General features: G+C 43.2%; 1 protein-coding gene across 1 annotated transcript in view; it reads right to left on the bottom strand.

Annotated features, from left to right (window-relative positions):
- Nucleotides 1-15,796, bottom strand: part of PDGFD (platelet derived growth factor D) — a 237,123-nt gene extending 221,327 nt beyond the window's left edge. Inside the window, exon 1 of the mRNA XM_040426276.1 lies at nt 15,105-15,796. Within this exon, the coding sequence (XP_040282210.1) occupies nt 15,105-15,216 (112 nt within the window). The 5' untranslated portion in view covers nt 15,217-15,796. The remainder of the gene's footprint in view (nt 1-15,104) is intronic.
- Nucleotides 15,797-16,964: the final 1,168 nt, after the last annotated feature.

Raw genomic sequence — 16,964 nt, 5'->3', positions numbered from 1 at the left:
GCGTTGTGTTTTGCGTTCTGCATTGCCTGAGAGTGATCGGCACATTGGGAAACTGGGTGGGGTAGGGCGGCGCTCTAACAGTTAAATGAGAATAAAATGTAGTTGCACAAAATATCCAATGCGTCCCTTGTGCAAAAAAGCAGAGCCTGGCAGGGAACAGTACTTGTATTCACTGCACAGATTTTGGCACCTAGACGATTTTACTTGCATTAGGAAAAAAGGGAGAAAATTCGGCAAAATCATACTAAAACACTATAAACCTGCGATGCCGTATACCTGACCTGCTGTACTTAATCTATGACTTGGCCTCCACCTACAGACATAGCAGAGCAGAATTTTTCCGTGATCTGTTTCATTTGTGCATCCTGATAATGACATCCGCGTCTGTGGGAAACCTCAGATACACCGACGAACCAAAGGGTAACAATGTTTTGAACTTTTGACTTTCTCACCATCTCACCATCCACTACAGCTTCGAACGTGAGACTGCCATCATTTTATAGACAATCCTCTTGGCTATCTCATACATACATTGGACTTGCAACTATTGTATTTGCTACCCTTTTGCTCGTCGGTGTAACACATCCTATGCATTGTGTAAGATTACAAAGTCTGCTCCACTGCGCTGTAAAACATCTGCATGGCAAGCAGCAGATTTTAAAATGACGCAATCTCTGTCACACAGTAAAAAAGCAGTGCTTTCTCTGTAAAGCGGTGACCGATGCCAGACATGACAAGACAGAGTCCTCAGCATGTGAACGTGGTCTAATCCAAGAAACTGCAGAGGACAACAGAAGATAAATTCTTTGGAGAGGTCATCAATATCAGATTGGTGGGGGTCTGACACCCGACGCCCCCATTGATTAGCTATTTTGGGCTGCCACGGCGCCTGACGCACAACTGATAGAAGACAGCGCTGGACCCTATGTGGTGGCCATGGTGGGGTACTGCAGCTCAGCTCTCTCTCAAGTAAATGGGAGCAGAACTTTATTACACTGCTCAAAAAAATAAAGGGAACACAAAAATAACACATCCTAGATCTGAATTAATTAAATATTCTTCTGAAATACTTTGTTCTTTACATAGTTGAATGTGCTGACAACAAAATCACACAAAAATCAAAAAATGGAAATCAAATTTTTCAACCCATGGAGGTCTGGATTTGGAGTCACACTCAAAATTAAAGTGGAAAAACACACTACAGGCTGATCCAACTTTGATGTAATGTCCTTAAAACAAGTCAAAATGAGTCTCAGTAGTGTGTGTGGCCTCCATGTGCCTGTATGACCTCCCTACAACGCCTGTGCATGCTCCTGATGAGGTGGCGGACGGTCTCCTGAGGGATCTCCTCCCAGACCTGGACTAAAGCATCTGCCAACTCCTGGACAGTCTGTGGTGCAACGTGACGTTGGTGGATAGAGCGAGACATGATGTCCCAGATGTGCTCAATTGGATTCAGGTCTGGGGAACGGGCGGGCCAGTCCATAGCATCAATGCCTTCGTCTTGCAGGAACTGCTGACACACTCCAGCCACATGAGGTCTAGCATTGTCTTGCATTAGGAGGAACCCAGGGCCAACCGCACCAGTATATGGTCTCCCAAGGGGTCTGAGGATCTCATCTCGGCATCTAATGGCAGTCAGGCTACCTCTGGCGAGCACATGGAGGGCTGTGCGGCCCTCCAAATAAATGCCACCCCACACCATTACTGACCCAATGCCAAACCGGTCATGCTGGAGGATGTTACAGGCAGCAGAACGTTCTCCACGGCGTCTCACGTCTGTCACATGTGCTCCGTGTGAACCTGCTTTCATCTGTGAAGAGCACAGGGCGCCAGTGGCGAATTTGCCAATCTTGGTGTTCTCTGGCAAATGCCAAACGTCCTGCACGGTGTTGGGCTGTAAGCACAACCGCCACCTGTGGATGTAGGGCCCTCATATCATCCTCATGGAGTCTGTTTCTGACTGTTTGAGCAGACACATGCACATTTGTGGCCTGCTGGAGGTCATTTTACAGGGCTCTGGCAGTGCTCCTCCTGTTCCTCCTTGCACAAAGGTGGAGGTAGCGGTCCTGCTGCTGGGTTGTTGCCCTCCTATGGCCTCCTGATGTACTGGCCTGTCTCCTGGTAGCGCCTCCATGCTCTGGACACTACGCTGACAGACACAGCAAACCTTCTTGCCACAGCTCGCATTGATGTTCCATCCTGGATAAGCTGCACTACCTGAGCCACTTGTGTGGGTTGTAGACTCCGTCTCATGCTACCACTAGAGTGAAAGCACCGCCAGCATTCAAAAGTGACCAAAACATCAGCCATGAAGCATAGGAACTGAGAAGTGGTCTGTGGTCAGCACCTGCAGAACCACTCCTTTATTGGGGGTGTCTTGCTAATTGCCTATAATTTCCACCTGTTGTCTATCCCATTTGCACAACAGCATGTGAAATTGATTGTCACTCAGTGTTGCTTCCTAAGTGGACAGTTTGATTTCACAGAAGTGTGATTGACTTGGAGTTACATTGTGTTGTTTAAGTGTTCCCATTATTTTTTTGAGCAGTGTACATCAGCGCCAGAACTACATAGTGTATGGAGCCTTCTTATGGTCTCTGTAGGTGCCGGGTGTCAGAGCCCCACCTATCTGATATTGATGATGACCTATCCTTAACTGGGAGTATTCCTTTAATTTCTGCATGAACCCTTCCAATTTAGTCCGTCAGGTTGTGGATCTTGTCTAAGGGCTCATGCACATGCAAAATACAGATCCGCAAAGAAAAAAAAAAGGATGACGTCCGTGTGCATTCCGTATTTTGCAGAAAGGAACAGCCGGTCCCTGATAGAACAGTACTACTATCCTTGTCCGTAATGCAGAATGTTTTGGCGGAATGGACATATGGAAGCGGAATGCAAACGGAGTAACTTGATATTTTTTTTTCTGACCTATTGAAATGAATGGTTCCGCATACAGTCCGGAAAAAAAAAAAACGGAACGGACACGGAAAGAAAATATGTTCGTGTGCATGAGCCCTAAGGGGCAGGTTTTAATATGTCTGGTCTTCCCTATTGTAGACAGGTAGATGGTATAGGGCTTCTGCTACAATCAGTTGCCTTTCAGCCAAGGACAGGTCTGAGCAGAAGTTTATGAGGTGGCTGATCTGCTGGAACACATCCAGATGACGGCTTTCCAAATATCTCACAGACTACTCAGGATAAAATGAAAAGGGGGTATAAATGGAGGAATCGCTGGGAATCTAAATACTACAAATATTAGACCCAGGCTATATAGCAGGATCACTTAAAGGGGTTGTAAAAGTTTAACGTTTTTGCAGGCAATGTGGACGGAGGCGGATAAAATAATTAAAAGTAATAAAAAAAAAATAACCCTTAAATGTACCTACCCCAACAATCTTGCGCCACTTTTGTCCATGGGTCATTTCTGACACTGCAGCTCAGCCATTGGATATAAGATCCAGATCATGGACAGGGGCTTACACAGATCTCACTGGGCCCCATAGCAAAACGTAGTATGCTACTCCAACAAGATGTGGCGCCAATTTTTAATAAAAAAAAAAGTTGGGCTCCACCTCACCCATTTTGCCTCATAAATGTGGCCCTCATTCAGGACACCATATTTTTCAATGTATTTAGACCAGACAACTGGCATGAATGCACTAATAAATCTCCCCATATACAGCTTTAAATCCTGCATATACTGTCTGCTTGCAGCCACTACCAGAGATAGCTTAGAGCATAGAAATCTGTACAGTTACCACTAAATGTAATGGAGGCTGCTAAAATATCTATGCACTGAGCTCCCCCTAGTGGCCTCTTCCAGAAAATGCCACAGATTTATGTTCGGAAAAGAAGAAGTTCAGCTCTGGGCTCCCCTCTCCCCATGCCCCATAACAGCTTTGTGGTCTGCCGCCGTGGTAGATACACCGCTGCTCATGAACATGGGTGGTACTGTTCCTAGAAGTCGGCAGCCATGTTTTTCTAACCCTATGCAACCCATTTAAGGTGGGTGAAACGCTGTAGCATTGATACATGCTCCAATGGGCCTCTAATAGAATACAGTATTGCAAGCCACATGACATGGAAGGACGTTAGACTTTTCCACCTGTAGGAACAAGAGCCGAAAACCTGAAAAAAAAAACATTATGTAATTATTATGTGAAGTCTTGTCGATCCATAAAGGAGGCAGAGCGTAGGTGGATATCCTCTCGTAACTAGACAGGACATTGGAACGGAAGTCCTCTGACTGTAGGACATCTGGACAGCCTTTGTACACCCACCTTAGATTAGAAGCTCCAGGGTTTTAATGATATTGTCCTAATACAAGACGCACAAGGAAAACAGGAAAAATAACAATCACTATTTTTCATGCTTTCTTCCCATGAGAATAAAGCAGACATTATTTCCCATGTCTGACCTTTACCAGCCCTGGGCATATTGTGCCTCCTTGGTTATCTCTGTAGTATGAGGATATTATATTGCTGTCTGTATACAATGTACTTTTATGTTGTTTTTTAAACCATTCCTGTACTACTGTGTTAGCCAGGGGATCATTTACTGCTTAATATCTAAATGTTCATTCTCAATCTGATTATGGAGCCTCCCTTCCTTCTGCTGTGAATACAGATGTGTTTTCTGCTTCTGTAGTTATAAAAAAAAAATTATTAAAAAGTTGTTATAAATGCATTCGGCTGTTTCTTAAAGGGGTTGGTGTTGGAGATGCTAATATGAATTGGAGAATTTATTTGAGTTTGAGTGCCGACTCACTCGCCCACTAGGGAGTATGCCCAAAGCTGCAGAGTCTCAAGGCTCGAAAATAAAGACCATCAAACAATGTCCAATCTGGGACAACGATGGAATATTTCTACGCTATGCCATCAAGGTCAGATAGTGTCACGGCCTATGGTGTGTTTTGGGACACTTTCCTTCACTTGGTTTCCCATGGCAACGTGTGGTGTTTTGTGCATGTGGTGGCAGTGTCTCAGCCCTATGGCTGATCCCCAGGACATGGTTGCCACGCATGCCGTTGCCCGCGGCAACAGGTGAAGTGTGTGTTTATGTGTGTACTTCCCCTTTAAGTGGCCGTCTTCCCTTGCCTTGTGTTGGAAGGGTTAACTCCCTTCTGTGTGTTTGATCACCTGGTGTGTCTGAGTGTGGGTGTGGCTACTTTGGGCTATAAAGCCTCTGCTGTTTTCAGTTAGCTGAGGGGTTCTTCAGCCATGGTTGCTGGAGACATCCTCCTGTTATACCATCTGCCAGTGGGGGCCACCCTTGTGGTCATAAGTTCATGTATGGTGTTTAGTAGATGTTTGTTTGGTCTTTTGTTATTGCAGCATATGGTTTCCTGGGTTCCCATGTGATGTCTGTTTATGTTCCCCTGTCTTTGTAGCTTGGCCAGTGAGACTCCTGTTCCTCCGCATCTAGCAGGAACAGGTCGTCTTACCCTGCTCCTAGTCTAGGGCCACCCTGAGGGCTAGAAGGGACTCCAAGGTTCCGGAGTATGAGCCCTCCCACCATCAGGGTCGGCTCATACGGCTAGGAGACAGGGTCAGAATTAGGGATTGATAGGAGGTGACCTGCTCCCTGATTCCTGTCCTGGCCTTGCACTGACCATCCATCTGCTGATACCGCACGGCTGAGGGTTTTCCCCATCCTCAGCCGTGACAGATAGCTGCTGATCCCACCTGTGGGAAACGTTTCTACCTCCAGAACGGAGCCCTCGAAGTAAAGTAGATTGCAAAGCGCACGTGCGGCCACCTTCCATTCATCACTATGAGAGTTCCGAAAATAAGTCATCGGTCCTCCTCTAAATTTTGAAGTAAATGCTAAAAATTTGGTAAAATTCATTCACTGCCACAAATTTTGACAAGTTGATATGTAGCACAGGTTAATAGAAACCATGATATGTACAGTAGGTTTAAAAATTACTCTAAGTAAGCTACGTCTTCAGTACATACGGGGGGCGCCAATCTGCATCCGATGTATTCATTGATCACTCTTATAGCCAAACAGGGTAATATTTATTTTTGTACCTTTTGGCTAACGGGAGAGCGGACTTGTTCCCATACTATGAAGATGAGAGTATCTATAGACATCGTACACACTACTTCCACTTCATTATTGTCCTCATAAGCGAATCCGAGAGATCAGATAGAGTATCATTACGAGGACTGCGGGCGCTTCACATAGATTTTCTATTTTCACAGATTTCCGTGTGGATTCCTGGAGAGGCTCTGCAGTGCTGAATCATGGCGTATTCTCTACGGTGTCCTTCGGCTGAGTGCAGCAGTCCACTGTCATATATCTTCTTGACGGAGAGCACCAGGAGCAATGTGGTAACTGGCCGGTGCTGAGGTCCTAATCCTTGTGCTCATTGTTGTACAGTATATAAGAAGCACAGTATTTATTGGGGGATGTTAACGGACACATTTATTTTTGAGCGAACATCTACATATTTCCTTTCCTGTTAAACACGTTCAAACATAAAACTCCTCAAAAAGTTTCAAAAACAACCAATATTGGAATTTCAGAACTTGTATTGTTCAGTCTTCCTCATTTCTTGGATAGAAACAATTTGCCTAAAGCTGGCCACTTGGCAGAAGCCTACAATTTCTTTGGGACTGACCAATCCTCTAACAAATATGGCGGCAGTTGACAGGGGATAGGATGATTGGGTAGGTTACATTGTTGTCCCTACCAAATTGACAATGCACACTTGGTCATACATGTGCAAGTTTATGGGAGAGTTGGGAGACATTGCTATAAGTTAAAAATATCATAGGCGTAGGGAATGAATTTTCACCCATTAAATAACACCTTGAAGGGCTTTGAGTTTGCACATGCTGTAAACATTAAAACATGTCCCTTAAAGGGAACCTGTCACCTCCAGAAACCATCCCAAGCCGCCAGCAGTACCTGAGAGTAGCCAGCAGCGTGTTTCCGACGATCGTTTTCTTCCTGAAGGCAGATGAAGCAAAAGCTCAGAAAACCTTCCTTTATCCCCTGCCGACGCGCTTCTCTAGACATGCTTGAAGTCAAGGGGGCAGTGGCCTCTCTGCTTCAAGTCAAGGTAACTACGTCCCCTTCCCTGCCTCTTCGCTGTGCAAATGTTAACTTGACACAGTTGCAGCTAACTTTAAATTGACACTTAAAGGGAATCTGTCACCGGGATTTTGTGTATAGAGCTGAGGACATGGGTTGCTAGATGGCCGCTAGCACATCCGCAATACCCAGTCCCCATAGCTCTGTGTGCTTTTATTGTGTAAAAAAAACTATTTGATACAAATGCAAATTAACCTGAGATGAGTCCTGTCCCTGACATATCTCACATACAGGACTCATCTCAGGTTAATTTGCATATGTATCAAATCGTTTTTTTTTACACAATAAAAGCACACAGAGCTATGAGGACTGGGTATTGCGGATGCGCTAGCGGTTATCTAGCAACCCATGTCATCAGCTGTGTACACAAAATCCTGGTGACAGGTTCCCTTTAACACGATAAAAGCCACAAAAAAGTTAAGTTAAAGTATGCTCCAACTGTGTATAATGTGTCATGCACCAAGTTAACGACTGCTACATCTGTCTGTGATGCCATAATTATTAACAGACTACCGGAGATAAGCATTCTGTGGTCCTAAGGAAGTAGTAGTGTCAGGAAGTAGCTATGAAGTTTAATTGGAAGTTCTTCTGCTGCATACAATAGATCTTTTTGATCTATGACTAAATCTGGCTACAGACACAGACCAAAGATCCTCTGAGAGATAGTTGACCCTCAAACCTCCATTTAATATATACATTTGGATGCTCACTATCATGTGCATCTTAAGAGTTTGTTCATATGCTGTAGAACATTAAAGAAAATGCTAAGGATATACCTTAATATTTTTGCATAGAAAAGCATGATAATTATCCATCTCGAGATGCTGCACTGACTTGGAGTGTACTAGAGAAGATGCTGAGCAGGATAAGTGCTGCTTCTACACAGACCATACGGCGGTTCCATACTCAAAATGATGACACCTATTTCCTATCTGTGTAATGCAAGGAGAACACAGCTAAGGATTTTTTTTTTAAGGAGTCTGTCAGCAGTTTTGACCCCAGGCTCTCTGCTCTGACAGCTCTCATAGTCTTCTGGAGTGGATGCTAGAGCCATTACTCCGAGCAGAGAGGAAAGGTTGGGGAGCATGCAAGATGCACTAAGGTACGTTCAAGCGGTTTATTCCTTGGCTCTCTGCCTCCATCAGCAGTTTTGAGGGGTCAAAACTGCTGACAGACTCCTTTTAAAGAGAAAATGTAAAAATGAGATATTAATGGGTTGTACTGCCTGTTATCCATCTCCACAGGATAGAGGACACATTTCCGATTGGTGGCGTCTGGTGTGACCTCTATGGCAAATCTTAGCGCACGCCATATTTGTGGCAAACTTTTCAACTTTTCCTCATTCTCGCCACTTTTCAGAAGTGGCGACAAAAGGGGAAGTGATGAGATATCTGTATTTACGCCAGTTTTCTACTGTGAATAAAGACAGAAAATCTATGGCAGCTAGGAGGATGCCATAGATTTTAGTCTGTTGCACGGCCTACGGGAGAATGCGCCAAACCTATAAGAGGCCTGCACTTCTGAATACATTTGGCGTATCATCCGGCTTCACGGGGGAATCAAGACCATCGATGAACAACACCCGTCTTGATAAATGTTTCCCAGTGTATTTTCATTAAAGCTCACAATCTTATTTCATCATCTGGATGAAGATAGAGTACCCAGAATACACCGTAACTACTGTGCCAACATGCTACCTACTGAACCCCCATGGCAGCATATAGGAATAAAAAGTAAAGGATCCCTGCTACATGAGATACTACAGGGGAAACTTGAAAAATTAGAATATCGTGCAAGAGTCCATTTATTTCAGTAATGCAAATTAGAAGGAATTGCATTAATGCAGCTTAAAATTTGAATTTTGTGAAAAGGTTCAATATTCTAGGCTCAAAGTGTCACACTCTAGTCAGCTAATTAATCCGTACCCCCTGAGCAAAGGGGACCTCAAAATTGTGACTTTGGGGTTTCATAAGCTGTAAGCCATAATCATCCAAGTTATAACAAATAAAGGCTTGAAATATCTCACTTTGCATGTAATGAGTCTCATATGTTAGATTCACCTTGTTAGTTGCATTACTGAAATAAATGAACTTTGCACGATATTCACATTTTTCGAGTTTCACCTGTCGGAACCGGAGCACGCATGACACTACAGTACAGTATATACAAGTATTACAGCTACCAAGCGTACTGTATGGCCCTGCACCTGTTCTGTGCAAGCCTTGGAAATATGCATTGAAAATTGATATGTTCTGAGATTTCTATGTTTCAGGGCCAGCTGTGCATGAATACACTACAGCACTGCATACCATCCAAGCAGCTTTTCTATTAAATTCATCTACAATGCTGGATAAAGTATTTGCCCCCTTCCAGATGTCCTCTGCTACGGCACATTAAATGGTTTCTACAAGCACAATGTAATATTACACAGCGAGAAGCTGATCAAATACATAACTCAGGTTCTCAATGATTGCTGCCTTTATTCAAAGAACAACCTTAAATGGCTTGTGACCCGGAATGCTGCGCGGCTCGGGGCCAGTCATTTGTTGCCGCGGTGCACATGACCCCATTCGTTGCGAAGGGTTATATGTTGTCACCGAAGAGCAGTGAAGACAGAGGTGGTGCCAGGAAGCCGGAACAGAGGGACGGGGAGCAGGTAAGTACGCTTTCCTTCACAGGTCTGGTGGGGAGGGAACTTAAAATAGAAGGGTATCCTGGAAACCCCTTTGAGATAGTTTGAGTAGTTTTCAAGTATATGTGGAGGCTACGCTTAAAGGTGTTGTCTTCTCTTAGACATTAGTGGCATATCACTAGGATCTCCAAACAGCTAGTGTTCATCACGAATATTCGAATTGCGAATTTTAATCGTGAATATCGGCACTTCGAGAATTCGCAAATATTTAGAATATCGCTAAATATATTCTTAATCGCGAATATTATATATTTTTTTAAATACCAGTTCATGCAAATTTTTATGTGATTATTTTAGGCGAATTTTCGCAATCAAGAAAATAATGCCTGGAGATCATGAATTCGGGAATTCTCGAATATATGGCTAATATTCGCCCAAATATTCGCGAAATATCGCGAATTCGAATATTGCCCCTGCCGCTCATCACTACAAACAGCGAGAGAAAAAAATATATAATACATTTTCCAGCACTTAAATAAAAATCAAGCCTTTTTTGTCACACATTAAAAAACATATAAAAAAAGTGGCCAGACGCTCGTGCGTTTCGAACAAAAAACTCCATGTGCTAAGATCCATGACTAAGAACATGGATTTTATTGTTCGAAACGCGTGAGCATCTGTATTGCACTTTTTGGTTTGTTTTTTAATGTGGAACAATAAAAGCATGATTTTTATTTAAATGCTGAATTTATTAATTTTTTTGCTTGTCTCGCTGTTTGGACATTTGCTATCTCCCGTGACGTCCTGGGATTCTCTTCTGTGCACTGCTTGGTCTGGTTTTAATGAGCTGACTTTTTTCTTGTTTCTGTATTGGTAGGATGCCACCTCTGGAACCCACACCTATCTCGAGAGCGGAACACCGCGGCCACCATCCTTTCATTTCTATCGAACTTCCGTAAATAGCCGAGCTATATGACAGTCCGATACAAGTGACATATCTGACACTGGTGGTGTATCTTAGAGATATGCCACCAATGTTTAAGTTGAGACAACTCCTTAAAAGGGCTATTTCTAGCTCAAGACAGTCCATAACTTGAGAGATGGGGAAACAGCGTTGCATACAACACTTGGCTGTTTCCATAGTTCCTACAACCTCTGACCACATCCAGGCAGTATAGGGTCAATGAGGCCCCGGTCTAGACAAAGGTGTTGGTCCCAGAGGAGGGACCTGCACCTATCAGACATTTTGCTGTGCCACAAATGTCTGCGATGGAAATACTTCTTGAATGTGTTGTACAAATGCTAGTCTCTACACTAATGAAGCACACGCATGGAATGTGGCAGCAGGATGTTGGCATAGGATGCCAACCGAGCCCAGGAACCAGAACAGCAAAATCCAGGGCCTAGAATCTGGAACAAAAGTCACACCCACTTGGGCATAGAAGATGTGATCCAACATACTTTGTAGATAAAGTGTTTCATGTGTTTTAGAGAATCCAGGTCCACTTCTGCAGAGGCAGGACATAAGTATATACAAGAAGAAAACATGGTGCCAGAAACTCAAAAACCAAACTCACCTATGGTCTATGGTGCACAAAGAGTGAACACGAATAAGACACCAATAAAAGGAATAGTCTTACAAGAAAAGTACCTGGGTATTGGGAAGAGCATCAGTGTCAGTGTTAATATCATCACTTGTTATTAATTATTGGCAGTGACACGTGGATGGGTTTTTGAGTATCTGACTGCTCTCCTTGTATATATCTATGTACTGTATGTACGGTACAGTCTCTGATGACTTGAAAATGACACCTACAGTCCTCAAAATGCATTGTATATGAGACAAATCTATAACCTACATTGGATTGCAACTTCTCTGTGTCTTTTGGGAGTCTGCACCCACAGGATCATCACCTTTCTTCTGGATTCCTTCCCCGATCTTAGAGGTGGTTGTCCGAGCGCAAAAAAAACGTGGGCAGCTCCTGTCAATGCCCAACTCTTTTCACCCCTGTCTCTTCCAGGGCTGTGCTACGGCCCTCCCCACCACTGACGAGAGCTTCCTGGCTGCAGCGGTGACATTCTGTGCACACTGAGGCCAGTGATTGGCTTTAGAGGTCATTGACCGCAGAGAGACCTGTGTGCTCGAAACGTCACCGCTGCAGCCAGGAAAACAAACAGCGGCGAGCCCCGGGAAAACTACTGCAGGGAGTGGCAGGGGAGAAAACAGATCAGTATTGGATATTACAGCACGTTTACAGGGGGTGCCCAAGTTTTAATCAAACTTGGACAACCCCTTTAACTCCTTTAAGATCAAACCATCGTCTGGTCCAGCTCAGAAGTCACGTAGGGTTATATCTGCTACAAAATCCACAACTAAATTCACATGTAAAACACATGACACATCCATGACAGAATTTTTTATCCATTGGATTATAGGTTCCATACGGCTGTAGCCTTAAAGGGGTTCTCTGAGCTTTTAATATTGATGACCTATCCTCAGTATAGGTCATCAATACCAGATCGGCGGGGGTCTGATACTGGGCACCCCTGCTGATCAGCTGTATGAGGAGACGGCGCGCGCGGTGTGCACATGCCATCTCACTTCTCTCTTCCTGCTCTGCTGCTACTGTCCCATAGGCATATGCACACTGCGCGCGCCGTCTCCTCGTACAGCTGATCAGCAGAGATGCCCGGTATCGGACCCCCGCCGATCTGATGTTGATGATGATAGGACATCAATAGCAATAGCCCAGAGAACCCCTTTAAATTGTAAACGCTTATCAGTGAAGCACCACATGTTCCTATGTGCACTGTCCTAGCAATGGGAATGAAAAGCGAGTGCATCCAGTATAGGACTACATTCTTCTGGCAAAACTTCCCAATAGTTCACTAAGGTTAAGTACTTAAACTTATAAGCAGTAAACAGCGGTGGAATACCAGATAAGTTATCTCAGGGCGACACAGTAACATTTACAAAGCGATTAAGTCCCTTCAGCCCAATCACGGTCAGACTTGGCCAGAGTTTCAGGACTTTTCCGGCGGAGCCAAAACGTTCTAGAACACATGCAATACCTGGCAACTCGTGAAATCTGATCACCATGTGCGTTCCTGTTACCCCCCTCACATAGTTCACATTTTTTCCAACAGTTTCTCCTTTCCTTTCTTTACTCAATTTCCATAGCGTTTCTGCGCCTTTTTATTTTGAGGTTCTTTCTCCACGTTCCATCATCCTAGGTCATTATTTTGCATAAGTAGTTGTGGGAGACAATACATTCTTAGAAAATGCCACGTCATGCTGTGCTAAAACTTTCTCTTTCTAGGTATTGATCATAAAGGCAAACCAGGCGCATGTCCAGGGCATCACTTAAATACATTTTTTTTTACCTTTGTTGTATCCATTATGGATATGTCAGACTAATTAGTAACAGATCCTAATGGATCCCATTGACATCCATTCAGGTAGAATAGCACAGACTACTTCTGCCATCAGAGGCAACGTGATGGAATGGAACCAAGATGTCAATGTCATCACAAACTTGCATTTTTTTTGGGATGTCTCGGACTTTAACAGAAACCACTAGCATCCAATAGGGTCCATCAGGACTCTTCAGGAAGCCATGGTGTTAAAGTGATATGCACCTTTCTTGGTCTGACTAACCACGCCGAAATAAAGGAGCGTTCTTATGGTAGGAAGCTAAAAAATTTGGGGGTACATATAGGAAAGTTAGGCGAAATATTTTTTCAAAATATCCCAGAATTCAGGACTGAAGTTATCAGATGCAGCAGAGCTGAGTTTGGTGCAACTCATCAGGTAACAGACATAGCAGCTGCTTTGGGGCCCCTACAACTAAGCAGGGTCCTCTCCACTCAGACATCTGTGCAGTTAGTGATGTATATGGACAAGAGAAGAGTGCATTACTGTTTGCATGATTTCTGGGCTGTGACATCACTGATTCATTTCTGTATATCACTACGCGTATTATTATACTATTGTGATATCACTGTGAGCCTTATTGCTGTACTGTGACATCACTATGCACATGATGCCTGTACTGTGACATCACTGTGCACATTATGCCAACCATTGTGACATCACTGTAAACTTTATTGCTGTACTGTGACATCACTGTGCACATCATGCCACCATTGTTACATTACTGTCAGCTTTATTGCTATGTTGTGACATCACTGTGCACATTATGCCACCATTGTGTGAAGATGATCACAGCAGTATAGGGCCCTATTCCAAGTTCTGCTATGATCCCCCTTGAGTCCTTGATACGCCCCTTGATATCACATGGTTTGTGGTTTCAAAAAAGTACATTTAAATCTATGTATAACACCCCCCCCTCCTCAGATTTAGGCCTCTTGCACACGACCACATGGCTTTTTCAGTATTTGAGCGGTCCGCAAAAAACGAACCCGCAAAAAAATACGGATGACGTCGGTGTGCATTCCGTTTTTTGAGGAACAGAACAGCTGGTCCCTGATAGAACAGTACTATCCTTGTCCGTTATGCGGACAATAATAGGACATGTTCTATCTTTGAATGGAACGTAAATACGGAAACGGAAGGCATAAGGAGTACTTTCTGTGTTTTTTGAGGATCCATTGAAATTAATGGTTCCGTATACGGAATGCAAAAAACTAAACGTTCGTGTGCAAGAGGCCTTATCTTGGATATATCCGTTTTGTACTGAAACCAGTCATGACACAAAAGTGGCACTGGTACGTTGGATGCTATACTGCTTTAATCACGCGCCCTAACAAAAGCATTGCTCTTCTTTATTGTCCCAACGCAGACAAATTTAACTTTTACCTTTTTTTTTGGGAGGGGGGGGGGCAGCGGTATCCAGACGCATTTTTCAAACATAATAATACTTATTATCTCGTTCTGCCATGATAAACATAAAGAACAGCTATGACAGCTTAGACCAGTCCTCTCCAACCTGTTGTTGTCAGTGCATACTGGGAGTTGTAGTTGCCACTGCCCTATACCTTACATTCCATCATTTCTGAGTCCAATATTTTGGTTACAAATGATTCTGTTGATAAACAAGTCTGTCAATGCCTTGCCTATCCCTACACAAAGATACAAAGTAACACACGATCTGGAATGTCCACAACGTGAGGTTAGTATAAACTTCAAGGAATAACTTGGAATCTGCACAAGTAGAGGTAAGTGAAACCACACAAGGAAAACTAAACAGATCTCCATCTCAAGCAGTAAATCTGCAAACCAATCTGACATCTTCTTAATCACTAGTACAAACTTCTCCTTAAATTACTCAGCAGTACCAGGAGGACCCTTAACTTCCCCAAGAAACCCAGCAACACAAAGACAAAGACCTTGCATGCAGCCACCTACCATCTCTCTTTAAATTGGAGGCTCTTATTATTTTCAGGTTTCCAGTTTGGGATAAAGTTCCTTGACTGCAGAAGTTTGCAAAAATGATGCTGAAAAGCAATGGCAACCTCATTGGGAACTGTGTGAAATGCTCAGTAGGGGATGAATCAAGGGATGTCCTTCTTCAGGTAGAACTTCCAAAATGTCTTTATCCCCGATCAGCCTTCTTCAGAAAACCCTGGAGGAAATGTGCTTGGCTGTAACAGGTTGGAATGCTGCAGTAGTCTTAAGGAAGAAGGCAAGAATCCAAAATGCTTCTTGTGTATTGCAGCAAGTTGTCCTTGAAGAAGGAGCCCTGTGTTCTTTAATGGAGAAGGAGGCTGTATATTGCAGGACTTCTTGTGCAGCTGCTATCTAGTAGAGTTTGAGAAGCTCCCCCTGTACAGCATGCATTTCTGCAGAAACAGCACATAGCTGGATTTAGTGTGAGCTCCCAGATGAGGATAAATGCTGCTGTGTGTGAGAGTCTTGAAGGAAACAGGACTCTGACTGCTGAGAACAACAGGAAAAAAGCCAGGGGCTGCTCACAACTAACTACAGGGAACACATTCCCTCTACTACTAAATCAAAGGCAAGCCAAGGAGTGCAGGGGGAATAATCTCCTGACCCCCCTGTTCACCAACTCCCACACTTCACTGTTCAGTTCATACTCAGGCATCAGAGCACAGCTGTAATGTGAACACAGAGGTGCAGTATTATAGACTGGGAGGTGTAATGTTAACTCTGGAGATATTGTGCCTGTAATCTAGGATTCAGGAGACAGCAATGAACGGTCATAAATAGACAAGAGATGATTGATGGAGTTGAGACAGATAGTAGAAAGATAGAAGATAAATAGGTACTGTAAAAAGAAAGATGCGTATACAGTACATGAGATGGATACAAGGAAAGAAAGAAAAAGAAAGAACATGAAACATGATAGATAGATAGATAGATAGATAGATAGATAGATAGATAGATAGATGATAGATAGATAGATAGATAGATAGATAGAAGATAGATAGATAAGAGATAGATAGATATGAGATAGATAGATAGATAGATAGATAGATAGATAGATAGATAGATAGATAGATAGAAGATAGATAGAAGATAGATAGATAGATAGATAGATAGATAAGAGATAGATAGATAGATAGATAGATAGATAGATAGATAGATATGAGATAGATAATAGATAGATAGATAGATAGATAGATAATAGATAGATAGATAGATATGAGATAGATAGATAGATATCAGATAGATAGAAGATAGATAGATAAGAGATAGATAGATATGAGATAGATAGATAGATAGATAGATAGATAGATAGATAGATAGATAGATTGCACTCACCCGCCTCTATTTTTTTCATCTTTTGTAACCTTTGACTTGGATCCAGAGAGGGATTACACCCATCATTGAAGTGTGCTGCTGAAGAAGAAAGAAAGAAGGAAAGAAAGATGGATAGATAAATTAGATATAGATATAGATAGTGCAGTGACTGGGTTGATCCGTCGTTGAAAGATAAATAGATAGATAGATATGAGACTGATGGAAGAAAGAAAGATTAGATATAGTGCAGTGACTGGGTGGATACCCTGGACACCGCCGAGGTGTCACCATGTGTTGCTGCTCTCCGGAATGGGTGGTAAGGCATGGTGCACCCCAATGAGAAATAAGTCCAGAGAGTCAATGTTTGCAGTAAACCAGTGTGCTTCTTTACTGGAGGAACTCAGTACAAGTCAACACAGGCAAAGCACAGAACTGACTTCTTCAGTCTCCCCTCTGGTACAAGAAGGTTCTGTGCTGAGGAAAGGCCTGAGCTAGCTGTCCCTC

Source organism: Bufo bufo, chromosome 3 (genome assembly GCF_905171765.1).
Source record: "Bufo bufo chromosome 3, aBufBuf1.1, whole genome shotgun sequence".
Taxonomy (NCBI): domain Eukaryota; kingdom Metazoa; phylum Chordata; class Amphibia; order Anura; family Bufonidae; genus Bufo; species Bufo bufo.
Note: the sequence above shows the minus strand (reverse complement) of the source record. Positions and strands in the feature narration are given on the sequence as shown.